This window comes from Lathyrus oleraceus, chromosome 1 (genome assembly GCF_024323335.1).
Source record: "Lathyrus oleraceus cultivar Zhongwan6 chromosome 1, CAAS_Psat_ZW6_1.0, whole genome shotgun sequence".
Classification (NCBI taxonomy): domain Eukaryota; kingdom Viridiplantae; phylum Streptophyta; class Magnoliopsida; order Fabales; family Fabaceae; genus Lathyrus; species Lathyrus oleraceus.
Window position 1 is genome coordinate 427,600,962 of NC_066579.1, and position 15,062 is coordinate 427,616,023.

Below are 15,062 nucleotides of genomic sequence, written 5' to 3' on the forward strand. Positions count from 1 at the left end.
GACATGTCATTGAATGCAAATGGATTTTCAGAGTTAAGAAAAACCCCGACGATTATCTATACAAATAAAAAAGTTAGACTAGTTGCTAAGGGTTTTCATCAGCAACATGATTTTAACTTCACATAACATTCTCTCTTGTGGTCAAACTTGTCACGTTCTGAGTGGTCCTTACCTTAGCTATATCTAAAAGATGATATATCACTCAATTGAAAGTTAATAATTCCTTCCTCAATTGCATTCTTTAGGAAAAAGTGTACATGAACCAACCCATGGGATTTGAGCACTCAGACAAACACTTGGTGTGCAAATTAAATGAAGCCATCTATGGCCTAAAACCAGCTCTAATGGCCTGGTTTAAGATACTCAACAGGGAATTAAGGAGTTTTGGCTTCATTTCTAGCATGTGTGATCCATCCTTGTTTACACTTATCACACACAGCTACTCCATTATCATGCTAGTCTATGTGGATGATATCATTGTACATACAACTCATCTACACATATTCATGTCCTCATTTCCAAATCAAACAATTAGTTTGCATTCAAACATTTGGTCAATCTATAATGTTCTCTAGGCATAGAGGTTAGTCAACAATCAAGTGACCCTCTATTCCTCTCACAAGCTAAGTACATAAAGAACTTACTCACAAAAGCAATTTTGGATGAGGCCAAAGGAATGCCTCTCACATGGTTCAGACTTTTACAAGTCAATATTGGGGGTAATGCAGCATGCTTCTATTACATGATCTAAAATAAGTTTTGATGTCAATAAGGCTTGTCAATTTCTAACTCAACCACTGGACTGTCGTTAGGAGGATCCTCAAATATCTCAAAGTTCATTTTACGATGGTTTCTTACTTAAGTTAACTTCTACTTAGGTTCTCCTCTCTCAAAGCATTCTCAAATGTTGGTTGGAGTAAATCTTGATGATAGAAAATCAACATCCAGATCATGCATTAACTGGTTCCTCCTAATACAGTGCCCTAGTGATCCCAAAAGCAATAATTGGTGGCCAAACCTAGCACTAAAGCATAACACATTAGCTTGGCCAACACAACATCTGATATTTTGTAATCATTCCAAGTTGAACTCCAGCTCCATGCAATACACCCATTTTGTTATGTTATAATCTGTGTAACTATGTCTGAGTCAAAAAGGCTTAATTGCACTAAATAAACTCACGTTCACAAATTAACTAACTTTCATATTACAGAATTATCAAATAACATAAATGCAAACACACTCTCTCTCATCTTCAATTTCTCTTTCTAATAATTAGATACTTGAATAATTTGTATAAAGATCAAAACTTCAAAACATCATTAACTAAATAAAATGGAAGTACATCTCATTCAAAACATCATATAGATTTCAAGCCGAAAGAATTTAGAATAGAGAGAACTGAATGTTTTATTTGGAAAACATTAAATAGTGAACTGAATGTTTTACTTGGAAAAAGTATTGAACTAAACTTACAAAGCATAAAAAATTATTTGAAGTAGCTCTTAAATCTGCAACAAATAACAGCCTGAACTCAATTCTTTTCTTAGTTCAAGTGTTCAAAAGGGTTAAAGCAACCAAATTTTCAACGAACCATAACAGAGGATTCTTAGTTCAGATGTCCGAAAGGGATCAAAAACAACTAAATTATCAATGAACCAGTTCGAGTAAAGAAAAAACAACTTTTCCAATATACTCAATCCTCAAAATAACCTAGGAAAACAACTTTAGAGATGACTTAGGGCACTTCACCACTGTGTAGTAAACTCTACTTTAGAGATTACTTAAAGCCCTCCAGTTTAAGCATCTGTGAAAATGTCAACCTAGATCATTTCTATCAATATCAAACATGTAGATTTCATCCCCTCCAACAGATTTCTCATTATGAAATATTGCTACAAAGATTCCTCTAATGATGAGGATTACCACAAGAAAAAAAGTTCCATATTCCACAGACTAAAAATCTTACAATGTTGAGATCCGCCAACACTAACTTTCAACAGATTTACACAACAAAATTTAACAGTTCAACAAAACTTTGAGCTTTAACTCAAGCAAACACACAAAAGGACCCAAGTTAAAACTTGTACATCACTTGTACAACTGAAAATACAATAAAATACAGTCAATTGTCTGGCCTCAATCTCTTGCTAAATCGATGCAGGGACAAGAGGCCGACCTCGTCCGATTGCAAAACCCCGTGTTCCATCAGGCATTCTTGGCCCAGGAGGCGGTTTTGATGCTTCAGCGGTATGGATAAATGATGTACCTCCATGGCCTGGAACAATGCAAGAAGTTATTAAAAGAGAAGGGATTCAAAATAATAATATAATGAATAGAACTCCCAAATAATTACAGAATAGAAGATAGATACCATACCCATTCCATTTGTAGCACGATATTTGTGCTTTCTCGATCTTGCCTGTTTAGGGTACCTCTGCCCACCTTTATCCTTTGACAAATGCTCCCCATCCTATAATAATGACAGGTAAGCACCAGAGACATATGTAAGCTAAATATACCGAACCTGTCTTAGCCTATTTATGAGAAAACAATTCAAACAAAAAATTGAAAATCACGGATTACAATGCACTTATTCCCAAAGCAACACATTTGGTGCTTCCACCATAGTTGATTCTGCAGGCTTCAGAATCTTAAATAAACAGGCTAATGCTGGTTTTGCCAAAAACATGAGCATGTGCAACACATAGGCAGACAAGGAGACATGATATAAGCACTAATACAAATCAAGGCTTGGAATTTTAGCTTTAAGAATGCAAGCAGTGATTATAGCTGCTCTCCAAAACAGAACTAATGTACCCTAATGCTCCATTAAATACAAACAACAGAACTGTAGGTATTGCCTAGTGCCGGCCCTAAAGTGATAGATGTAGTGCCTATCAATTTGTATGATTTCATAACATCTAGATAATTGGCACATGCTTGGTCAAAAGAAATTGTGATTTCTCACATATGAAAATATGAAAATATAAAAATAATATGATTTTATCCTGAAACCAAGGAACCATTTGAGCTTAAAATTACTAGCTTGGAGCTGCCAGGGTGAAAAACAAATGCAACACGCACCTTTTCCTCAAGAATATCTTCATGATGCTCATGTGAGACGTGATTCTCCTCGTCTCTAGCTTTCTCAGATACATGACTTGAGCTATTCTTCTCTGAGTTAGATCCCTTCCAAGCTTGGTTTTTGTGGGCATGTGAGACATGATTCTCCTCATCTCTAGTTTTCTCAGATGCATGACTTGAGCTATTCTTCTCAGAGTTAGATCCCTTCCAAGCTTGTTTTTTGTGGGCATACTTATCCTAGAGCATAAAACCAGCATCAACACCAATTACTGTCAATTTTTTCAATTGAGAAAAGATAACTACAACTAACCATCCGATTGAGAAATTTAACTCGCATCCCATTTCTCCAGTCTTGTTCATTATTTAACAGTGCCACCTAAATCAGCATTGGCACCACAGATATTAAGCAAATTGGCCAGATATAAAGGTCTAAGAAGAGTTCTAGCACTACACTCTTTAACATACATTTTTCAACACTCACCCTTTTATTGTTTAAAATTCTTATGGGACTCACGTGGATGTTAACCAATAAAAAATAGTGTTGAAAATGTGAGTGTGTGTGTGTGTGTTGCTAGCAATATTCAAAGGCCTAATGATAATATGAAAGCATATAAACCGGAACTTACAGCTTTCTCAGCAGCCTCGACAGTCTCATATTCTACAAGAGCGTGCAACTACAGATAGAAAAAATAAAATGATGTGAAAACATTAGATAAGAATATAAAGGCATGCATCATAGGCAGAGAAGAATTTAGCAGGTAGGAGCTGACACAAGATGTTACTGTATATCTATCCAAGAGCATTTTAAACAAAGAGCAGAAAAGCTACAAAATTAACCCAAGAGTAGTCTCTCTTTAATGTGAGAAATCTGTTTTTTTATACGAATGTCAGCCATTTCCATATGAAATAAAAAAGTTAAAAGGAAAAATGTATTAAAAAATTCGTACTGTCAATTCATTGCTGTACATTTCACATCTTCAAAATGGAATTTCAAGTAAAAGTAACAATGCGATGAAAAATTAAGAACACTCCATATTATGGTTAACTATCAACATAAGTTGGGTATGTATGTACCTTGCTACCAAGAAACTTGTCTTGCTTGATATGTTTAGCAGATGCTGCAGTAGAACGCGGGTCATTTATAGTTACCTTTTTTACACTGCATATTAGAAGATAATGTCACATAATTAGAAATTTGGGAGAATAAATATAACATCTTTCATGAGACGAGGAAAAATGATAAGTTAAGGAAGACATCTTACTTTCCAGCTTTTTGGAATATTTGCCGAATGTTCTCCTTTGAATGGTCCTCTGGCAAATTCTCTGCCAAAACAGTAAATAACTGGAGTACAAAGAATAAGACTCGGGATAACACATAACAGATTAAAATAAGTACCATGTTTTAAGTAAATACCTTATGATCTTTCACTTCATTGAGACGAAGTGGATTGAGCCGCTTAACCCTTTTCTCATCACCACTAACAACCTACAGCACCCAAAAGAAGAATTCTTAGGACTAAAAGTAAGAGGATTACAATGCACTACATGTTAACAAAACAAGGAAGGAAGAGTCATACAAGCAGTGAAGATTCCTTCAGTGCAGCAGCAATAAGTAATTGGTCCCGAGTGAGCTTCTTTGTTTTTCTAAAAGAAGCAATCACTTGTATAGGAACTGCATGAACAGTTTTACTAGGAATTACATGAAAGAGTAAACAATAACTCTACAATTAAAAAAGTAGCAAAGACAGCATAGATGATTCACTATAGTAAAAATCCAACAATAAACACGCATGCAGATATAAGTGTCCATTACTTAGATATTGCTTTTAAATAAATTAAATAACAATTATCATTCTGCCAAAACTTGATTCCAGGTTTTTATATAATGAAGACTGTTGAGTATAATTCTAGAAAAAGAACTACATAGTTAATATTATTAGAGTAAGGATATTATCATTGTTTATATCACACAGGGTCTATACACTGAAATTGCTCTGCCACCATCAAAGCATCCCATTCAATTCAAATCACTAATCACCTTTCCTATTATGAACTATAACAAATGTTTTGAAAAAAGCTGCATTTTAAAAATGGAAATAAGCCCAATTCCATTGATAAATGATCTCTTCCTCTATCATCTCTCAAAATGCTGAAATATGATTATCTGTTATCCTCCAGAAGTATACTTGAATAACCCATACATGATACATCAGATAATAGAATTGCAAGATGTAATTTATCACTAGAAATGAATATCTAAACAATGACCATGCTGCCAATTCAGCTTTGTTATCAGTAACTCACAACAATGGGTTCTTCACAACCTCATTCATATAAGCAAAATTAAAAAGTCCAGGAATCTAGAAAGAGGAATATCTAACATTTACCTTCAACTAGGATCTCCTATAAAACATAACATCACCCAAATTATTCCATATTTCATTCTAGGCTTGGATAAAAACTCGTAAATGAAAATATCTCTAGGAAGGTAACCCAATAACAGCACGATGCAAAATGAACTCAGACAATACACTTTCATAGCAAACTACAATACTAGACACTAAGAAAACTTATCACTTACCAAACCCTTCCTTGTTCCTTCTGACGAGACTCAGCAAATACTTATCAGTGGGCAGATTTTCATCACTGAAATAATACTCCACCTTCAAAATCAACACAGACAATTTACTAACTTATCCAAAAGAATCAGCCAAGAACATAAAGAAAAATTAATCAGTTAACAGAAGCAGAAAAAATATTCAACCATAAACCCTAGAAATTCGAAAACACAAAATTACAAGATTTTCAATCAAATTACAGTTTCGAAAAGTTTCAAGATAATTCAACAAGCATTTTCTCCCAATTTATTCAACTCCAGTCAATTCAAATTCACAAGACAGCGCCAACAAAGGCAATTACAGTTTCTGAGACGAGGTCTTACCTGCTTAATTATCTTGAGCTTGAGATCCTCCAATGAGACACCAGTCTCAGCCACGTGATCGGGTTCCTGGCCTTCATCATGGTGGTCATGCTCGTGCTCATGGTCGAAATCGTGATTGAGTCCATGTTCATGAACATGATCACGCTCTTCGTCTGAAATCAAAGCATGAACTTCAGCCTCAGCAACGTAATCAAAGTCAACAGGTGGATCGGGAGTAATAACAGCATCACCGAGCGGAGGAGGAGGCGAGGCGGTGGGATCGCCGGCGGTTGGAGCGGTGACGATGGCTGAAGGTCGGCCTTGTTCACCGGTTTCCATTGAGGAGAGAGAGGATGGTGTGTTCGCTCTCTCTCTCTAGAAATTTCACCACCCCTTTTCTTTTCTGTTCTTTCTCTCTCCGCGGTCTTTCATTTTCGCAGATCACATCGTTTTATAGTGTGAGACATTTTTCCCTTGTTCGTGTTTCGCTTCGCTCTCGAACACGCTCAAATCAACGGATTTTTTTTCTTTTCTTATTTTGGTAAAAAATAATTCATATATTTTATTTTATGCTTTTACCTATTTTTCAATTAAATTTAAACTTCGCAGTTATAAGTTGAAATGATAAAAATAGTCATGATATTTTTTATCGATTAATATTAATTTGATATTTTTTATAAGATTTTAAATTCATTCCTTTTTGTAAAAAAGCTAAATTCATTTAACCAATAATTCAAATCAATCTAAATATCTAATTTCGGAATCATTATAATTATAATGTTAGTCAAAATACTATGTTTTTATCTATTTTTTCATTTAAATTTAAACTTTATAATTATTTGGTTGAAATGATAATATAGTTATGATGTTTTTATAGATTAATATTAATTTGATTTTTTTATAACAATTTAAATTCCTTCCTTTTTATATAAAAAAAATAGATTCATTTAATCAAACTAAATATCTAATGTTAATCAAAATAGTATGTTTTTTTTTATCTAGACAACCTGATCCATTAGATTAAAAATATTGGGTTTATATTCTGTATAATAATATGGACAATGGATCTAATATTTAACATATTAAGGGTCATGTCAACCGAAATTCTAGCAATATTATGAGTTGTTTCATTACTCCTTCTATTTAAAGCTGACATCGCTGAGATCTTTCATTTTTCTTTTTAACGTACCACGCAAAACCCCAACATGATTTTTGGGTAACTTTCCTTCCTTCATCTTCATCATTGTTATTAGTTATGTGTTGTCTAATTCAAACATAATCTCCTTGTGACCTTTAATTATCGCTCTCTCAATCGTTAACTTTATAGTCATATCTTCAACTGTTAGCACATCATCTCCCCCGCTCTAATCAAACTGATTTCCTCAATTATCTCACTTATGTGAGTATAGAACACTACTCATAAAACCCATAGCCTATTTGCCTTCAAGCTCGCATTCGTAGCACAAATCAAGCGGTTGCTACTCTCCAAATAAGTATTATTCTTCTGCATGTTCAAATTAGTCATGTTATCCATCACTTTTCCTTTTTGATCTTGTACTTTTTATCCCTGTAGATGTTCTTCTTACACTGTAGATCCTTGGCTTTGCTCAACACATCGAATTTGTAGGTATTCTCAGGGTTTATCCCTTTTTTTTAAGGCTTAATACCTTTTTTTGTCTCTTATGTTTTGTGTGAGGTTCATTTTGGTCCCTTAATTTTAAAAAGTATCATTTTGATCCATCAGTTATTCAAAGTGGTTCACGTTTATCCTTACCGTCCAAAACGTTAGTCAAAGTCAATTAAGATGCAAAGGTGACACACACGTGTATTAGCTTATGATGATATGGCAATGTAATACATAAAGGGCAAAATAGCCTTTTTCGTTATCACACGTTTATCCTCACATGTCTCTCGAACCTAGATTTCTCATCTTTCTCACAATTCTCTAAAGTTCTCTCAAACCTAGATTTCTCATCTTTCTTAAACCCGAAACAAAGAACGAAGAACGAAGAAAGCATGAAGAAAAGGGATTTCTAAAGAGAGTACTGGTAATGTTCGCTTTCTTCTTTTTAATATTCTCCCAATTCTATTTTAGGGTTCACCTGGGTTTGCATTTTAGGATTTTGTGCCCCTGATTCAAAATGTTGTAATTTTTAGGTATATTATGGATGAATATGTGCATGTAGTTATACACCATAGGTTTTTTTCCCGAAGGTGATGATGAGTCAAGTTATGGGGGTTCAGTTGCTGAGGTGAAATGTGATGTTGATAAGTGGTGTTATTTTGAGGTGTTAGGGATTGTTAAAGAACTGGGATATGATGAATCTAGAACAGTAGTATACAAGGACCAACAATTGTTTTGTTTACTTTGAGTGATGATAAAAGTGCCCAAGAGATGGTTGATTTATGTAAGGTACATAAGAGTGTTCATTTGTATGTGCAATATTCAGTTTCTCAACTTGATTATTATGATGGACCTATAGAGGATGGAATTGACAACATAGCTAGGGTTGTAGTTAATGTTTATGAAACTGAAGATGTCATTCAAAAACTGGTTGAAGATGTTCTCAATGGTAAAGCAGGTCGTGTAGGTGAATTGAATAAGGCTAAGGTTGAAGACACATATGTTGATGTTAATGGGGCTGAGCATATGAGTGAGGGTGAGGTAGGAGATATTATTAAAGCAAGAGCTAAGCCAATAATGACAATGGTAGAAGATATTAGAACATACATAATGAAAAGGTGGGCAAAAATAGAATGAGATTTGTAAACCTTATTGATGATGACATCTTGCTCAACATTATGAAGAGGTCATTTACAATCAGCTACATTTTGATACTTTATAAACTTCTATGCTTTGTATACTCATAATGTAATGTTTTGGTTATTAGGATTGCAAAGATGAGTTAATACACCAACATGTGGATTATAAGGTATACTCATAATGTTATGTTATGTATACTCATACTGTAATGTTTGCTGAGATTATCTCTTGGTTTGCAGAATGTTTGTTGATTGTATCTTTGAGGTTAGGCACCTTGAAAATGATGGAGATAAGTTCAATGTCAACTTGCAAGATCAAAGTTGTACATGTAGGAAATGGCACCGGACAACCTTGCAATGTGTGCATACAATTTCTTCCATGAAAAGCAGAAATTTCAAGGTAGAGAGTTACATAGCATATGTGTACAAAAAAGGAAAATATCAAGAGGTATACAACCATGTCATTTACCCTATTAATGGCTCCAACCTATGGGAAAGGACAACCAATAATGATGTGCAACCACCAGTATTTAGAAAAATGCCAGGAAGACCAAAAAAGAAAAGGAATTTGGAGCAAGGTGAAGTTGATGACACTGGTCGCAAACTGAGGAGGACTAGACTACATATTAAATGCAGTAAATGCAAAAAAATTAGTCATAACAAGCTTACTTGCAAGTATCCACCAATCCAGTCTCAATCTCAGACACAATCAACTCAGTCTTAAGCTCAGGGAACTCAAGCTCAACCTCAGACACGACCAACTAGGTCTCAAGCTCATGGAACTCAAGCTTAATCTCAGACATAACCAGCTCAATCTCAGACTCAAGGAGCTCAAGCTCAACCTCAGACACAACCAGCTCAGTCTTGGACACATCAACCTCGGGCTCAGACTCAAGCTCACACAAAGGCTAAAGCAAGTGGTTCCAGGAATCCAATCAAGAAGTTAAGCATTAGGAGGCCAACAAAAAATGTGGGATCACCAGGCCCTGCAACTAGGTTATCTGCATCAAGGAATGTGGCAGGCCCTGCAACTAGGCTCACTTCATCTCAAGCAAGCAAGAAGAAAAAATAGATATTTTAGGCTCACTTTTTTTATGATATTTTAGGTCATATTTTGGTCTATAATGTCACGTATTTTGGTACTATAATTTGGTACAATGTGTTGTCTTGGGTCTGTAATGTCACGAATTTTGGTACTATATTTTGGTACAATGTGTTGCCTTAGGTCTGTAATGTCACTTATGTTTTTGTATTATGTTTTGTAACCCTTGTATGAGAATTCTGTTATGGTGTAATGAAAGATATATTTTACAAACCTTACTCTTGTGGCCAAATATACAAATTATAACAACTAAATTATACCAATTTGTCCAGTTAAGTTACAAATTATACCAGTTAAGTTATAAATTATACTAGTTAGGTTATACCAGGTTGGTAGACAAATTAAACCAGTAACTATACCAGGTGATAAACAATATTGCACAATTTCATTTCATTGATCTCATAAAATAATATTGTAGAAATACAATTCATTCATCCTATAGAACAATTAAATTCCATTTCAGTGTACAATTACATTGATAAATTGTAGATTAATACACTTAAAGCAATAAAAAATGAATTTCTCCAAAATATCTTCCACTTCATTATCGAGAGCCCCCTCAAGTTCTTCAACTATTCCTTCAAATTTAAGCAATTTATGATGTTGATCTTCATTCTCTTTTGCTAAGATTTACAACCTTTTTTTATTCTTGATAAACATGTCCCTGTCATCTTTCACTTCAGCATAAAACCAATTAAAATAATCACATCCATTACTTGTATTCCGCTGCACAGGTTACATACAACATTATCCACTATGTAAAATCGAAATTGCAGACTTAACAAGATAGATTATACCTTATAGTATGCACATCCCAAAAATTGCTTCCCAATTTTTTTGATTGTTTTTGCCCTTCTGAGTACATCAAAATCATCACACCAACAGTTAGGTCTCCATTGATTTTTCGAAGAAGGAGAATTAAACCCAAATTCGAAACGGTAACTCAGTTATCCACTGTACTCATACCCCTTTTGTAATGGAGCATAACTTTTATGAGCTATTATTCATAGATTACGGAAAGAAGATGAAGGCAATTATAACTCAGCTGAAGAAGATGGCGTCCGCGGGTGAAGAAGATGGCTTCCGCGGCTGAAGAAGATGGCGTCCGTGGGTGAAGAATATGAACCTAATTCACGGCGTCCGCGAGTGAAGAAGATTGCGGTAAATGGGAATTATGCACGGAACCCTAATTCACATGAAAAAGACATCCTACATGCAGTTGACGTGGATGTTAACACTTTCACGTTTAACATCATTATTGTGTTTTGTCTGCAAAGGATAGATATGGTACATTTAATATAGTTGAGGGACGAAAATGAGCCTTTTAAAAATTAAGGGACCAAAATGAACCCAACGCTAAGCATATGGGATGAAAAAGGCTATTTTTCCTTCTTTTTTTAACTTTGGTTGCATTCTTGTACATCTTGAGACTAATTCCTTTTGGGATTGTTGTAGATTGCTTATGACTTTATGCATTATAGAGATTGTGATGCTCTTGATTGCTCATAACCTTATCCATTTTTATGTTCACACCTTAACTCACATTATATTGGTTTGTATTATCTTCCTGGATTTTGTTGCTCTTCCTGATGTAATCTTTCGTCTGACAATTTTATTCCTTTTTCTTCATCCTTGGTTGAGACGCACAATTGTCGTGAGATCTTTTTCCCAAATAAGTCATATGTCTATCATGAGATTTAGCATAATTATCATGCTTATTTCCTTCCATGTGATTTTGCTCCTTACTTTTATTTGTCTTTTTGCAGCAACTTTGGAAAATTCTAAAACCCTGTATAGCTTTATCAACAATTTCAACCATAGGTACCATCTTGTTATCAAAGATCTTTTTATTTATAGCATACCATATTCCATATATGAGATTTATGAATATAGCTAGGTTGTTTTGATCCAACTGGTTGAGGTTAGATATGATCCAATTCCTAAGATTGTTGATCTGACTATTTTGCATATTGATATTCAAATGGGAGCTCATCTACATTTGAGTAGCTAAGACACAGCCCATAAAACTATGACTGGTGGACTTAAATCTTGAGTTGAATATGGGGCAAAAGGGATCACAATTGATCCTTATGTTAAAGAGATTCTCCTTAATAGGTAAACAATTATTAAGGATTCTCTAAACCAGAGTCTGTTGTCTTAGTATCACTCTACTACACCACATTTTCTTCCAGACCTCTTTATCAGGATTCCTTATAGAACTTTCATTTGTTTTATCATTGTTCCATCCTTAAGCCAATTGTAGCTAGTTCTGACACTGTAATTCCCATATTTCTTGGTTTTCCAACTTAGCATATCATCTTTATTTAAGTGATAGAGGGAGGAGGGCCTTAGTTATTTCCTCTCTGTCAATAGGGTAGAAAGTATGGCTAATGATATCTAAGTTCCAACAACCATTATCCATGTCTATGAAGTCCCTAACTCCAAGTTTCCTTGTTCCCAAGGGCTCTTGTGTTAGGACTTTAAACATACATATACTAGGGATCCAGTTATCTTCTCAGATATTGTTGTTATTACCATTATATACATTCCAAGTGCTACCACTATTGATTATCCAAATATTCCTTTGGATGATTCTCCATAGATAGCTAAGACTCCTACTATTTTAGCCTTCAAGATATCAAACTTAGGATAATATTTAGCTTTAAGAACTTTAGCCACCATATTCTGAGGGTTAGTGTGTAACCTCCAAACTTGCTTTGCTAAAATAGCCTTGTTAAATTCTTCAAAATTCATGAATCCCAACCCACCATTGTTTTTAGGAGTACATAAGTCCTTCCACTTCTTCCAATGAATTCTTAAACTCCCCCACCAAAAGTCAATTAAAAGACTATCTATCTTTTGGCTTAGATATTTGGGAGTACTCAAGCAATTTGAGTGTTTTAAAATAAATTTAAAAAAACAATCTTAATTTCTTCAATTTTAATAAGTTTTTTTAAAGAGTCGACTATACAAATGAGTGAAAAGTTTTATATTCAAAATAAGTTATTAAAAAAACATGATGTTGGATGAACTAGTTGATCTAGATGAAGAAAAACTAAATGCCTTGGAGTTATTAAAATAGAAAAAGAAGAGAGTAGAGAACTCTTATAACAAGAAGGTAAAAATGAAAACATTTTCGCCTGAAGACTTGGTCTGGAAAGTGGTCCTTCCAATGGATCGAAAGGATAGGACCTTAGAGAAGTGGTCTCCCAAGTGAGAAGGCCCTTTTCAAATTTTGCAAGTGTTATCTAATTGTGCCTATGAGATTGAGGAACTTAATAAAGACAAAAGAATCTTGAGAGTAAATGGGAAATATTTAAAAAAGTATAGGCCAACACTCCAGGAAATAAAAATAAGAAACGAATAATTGTGTATAAGTTAATCAGAGTCAATATGGTAAAAGGTGCCAAAATGGTTTAAATTTGATTTAAAGGCCAAAGGGATAATATTCATTACAATTAAAACTTATACTCATTACATCAAAATAGGCAAAAATGGAAAGGAGACTAAGACTAGAAAGGAAGATTGGCCTTGATCTGGAGGTACTTCACTTTGAGAAGTTCCAGATGTTTCTCACATAAAGACCTTTTCGATCGGAGAAGTTTGATTTCAGATTCAAGTTTTCACGCTTCTTCGATGAACTCCATGCCGAATTCTAGTTCTTTAGCCATCAAGGCATCATCAAACTCCAGAAGTTCACCTTTGCTTCTTTCGACTTCAGAGATTTTTGCCTGCAGTTCTTCTATTTGTTTTCTCCATAAAGTAATGTCACGATCATGGCCTTCGATCTTCTCTTTATTCTTTTGTTTCATCTTCTCCAATTCCATTGCCTTGTTGGTTGACTCAGTGGCGGCATCCCAGGCAAATGCCTCAGAACCAACTTTCTTTTCGATCTCTCCTATTAGCTGAGGTAGTAACTTATGATCTTCGACAACTTGGTCGATCATAGTGCCTATCTCCAAGATAACATTGGCCACTTCAGGAGAAGCTTATAGCAGATTGACTTGATTAAGAAGAGCCCTCAAGGTTAAGGGGGCAGAAGGATCATCCAACAACATCAGGAACAAGTCACCCTTAAAGATCTTTTCCTTAATTTTTTTAAAGCACTTCATCCGCAGGCGTACTTGAAGGTTGATCGTCAGATACCGAAGCAGTACTAAGGCTTTTCTTAGAAGAACTTTCCATGCAGATTAACATAGCTTTTAGATATTCAAGAGGTTGGCTTCGTTTCAGAATAGCCAGTTCTTCTGCAGAGAGACCCCACAGTAATACTTGTCAAAACTCTGCCTGCTGAAATAGCTGCAATGGTCGGAGTGGCAAGAGTTTGACTCTGAGCCTGTCCTTCGCATATGTCCTGCCCCCTCGTCATTATGGTCCCCTTCTTCGAAGCCTCCATCATCGTACCAACATGGAGTGGGGCCTGGTTACCTTCGTCCTCTTCCTCCATCACCGTATCTTCGCCATCATTACCCTCTTGTTGTGGATCGACTGTGCCTTCGACGTTACATGAATCGTCTCCAGGATTGTCTCCAACTTGAACTTCTTCATCCACCACCATGGTATTTTGGTTCACTCCAGTTCATCCTCTTCGTTCAAATTAGCTTCATGATCTATGTAACACCCCAAAATTTGCCCTCCTCTCTTGGGACTAGCTTAGCATATTACATTTCATTTTAGGACATTAGTCATTGCATCTTTGCATATCATGTGGAAACATAGACAAGTCATCCTCCTAAGTTTTGTTCAGAAGAATGAGAGGTCAAAAGATGCAAGCCTGAGGGTCTCATGAAGTGATCACTAATCATCTGAGGGTTTGTGATTCAATAAGGGTTTATTGGTTCTCCAAGGAGATTGGTTGCTATCTTGATTGAAATGATACATCATCATCATCATGGTCTTATCATCACCAAGAGGTTCATTGTGCTTAATCATGTTCCTTGGGATTAGGGTTTTGACCTCTGGTCAACCCTAATCATCTGCATCGTGCCAATCAGGGCTTGTCAAGGAGATGAGGTCTTCATTGAGATAAGGATCATTCTATGGTTTTAAGGAGCTTGTGCAAGCTAGGGTTTCATGTTTGAGCCATTTCATCAAAAGATTGAGGCTCAAATTCATCTGTGCATAGCCAATTCATCTATCAGTCAACAAAAGTCAACCACAAGTCAACTGTTGGATTTGGAGGTGGGAGAT

The 15,062-nt window shown here is 35.2% G+C and overlaps 1 protein-coding gene across 2 annotated transcripts; it reads right to left on the reverse strand.

Annotated features, from left to right (window-relative positions):
* Positions 1-1,922: 1,922 nt before the first annotated feature.
* On the reverse strand, positions 1,923-6,484 carry LOC127079491 (la-related protein 6A). 2 transcript variants are annotated; one of them, XM_051019872.1, is made up of 11 exons: positions 6,029-6,484; positions 5,669-5,750; positions 4,665-4,759; positions 4,502-4,573; positions 4,350-4,429; positions 4,162-4,246; positions 3,714-3,761; positions 3,398-3,463; positions 3,088-3,324; positions 2,380-2,473; positions 1,923-2,278 (listed from the first exon to the last, which is right to left on the reverse strand). In XM_051019872.1, the coding sequence occupies exons 1-11, from the start codon at positions 6,344-6,346 to the stop codon at positions 2,151-2,153; spliced, it is 1,305 nt and encodes a 434-aa protein (XP_050875829.1). In that variant the 5' UTR covers positions 6,347-6,484; the 3' UTR covers positions 1,923-2,150. The 2 variants fall into 2 exon arrangements, with proteins under 2 accessions (XP_050875829.1, XP_050875836.1); XM_051019879.1 differs by lacking the exon at positions 3,398-3,463.
* Between the last annotated feature and the right edge of the window lie 8,578 nt (positions 6,485-15,062).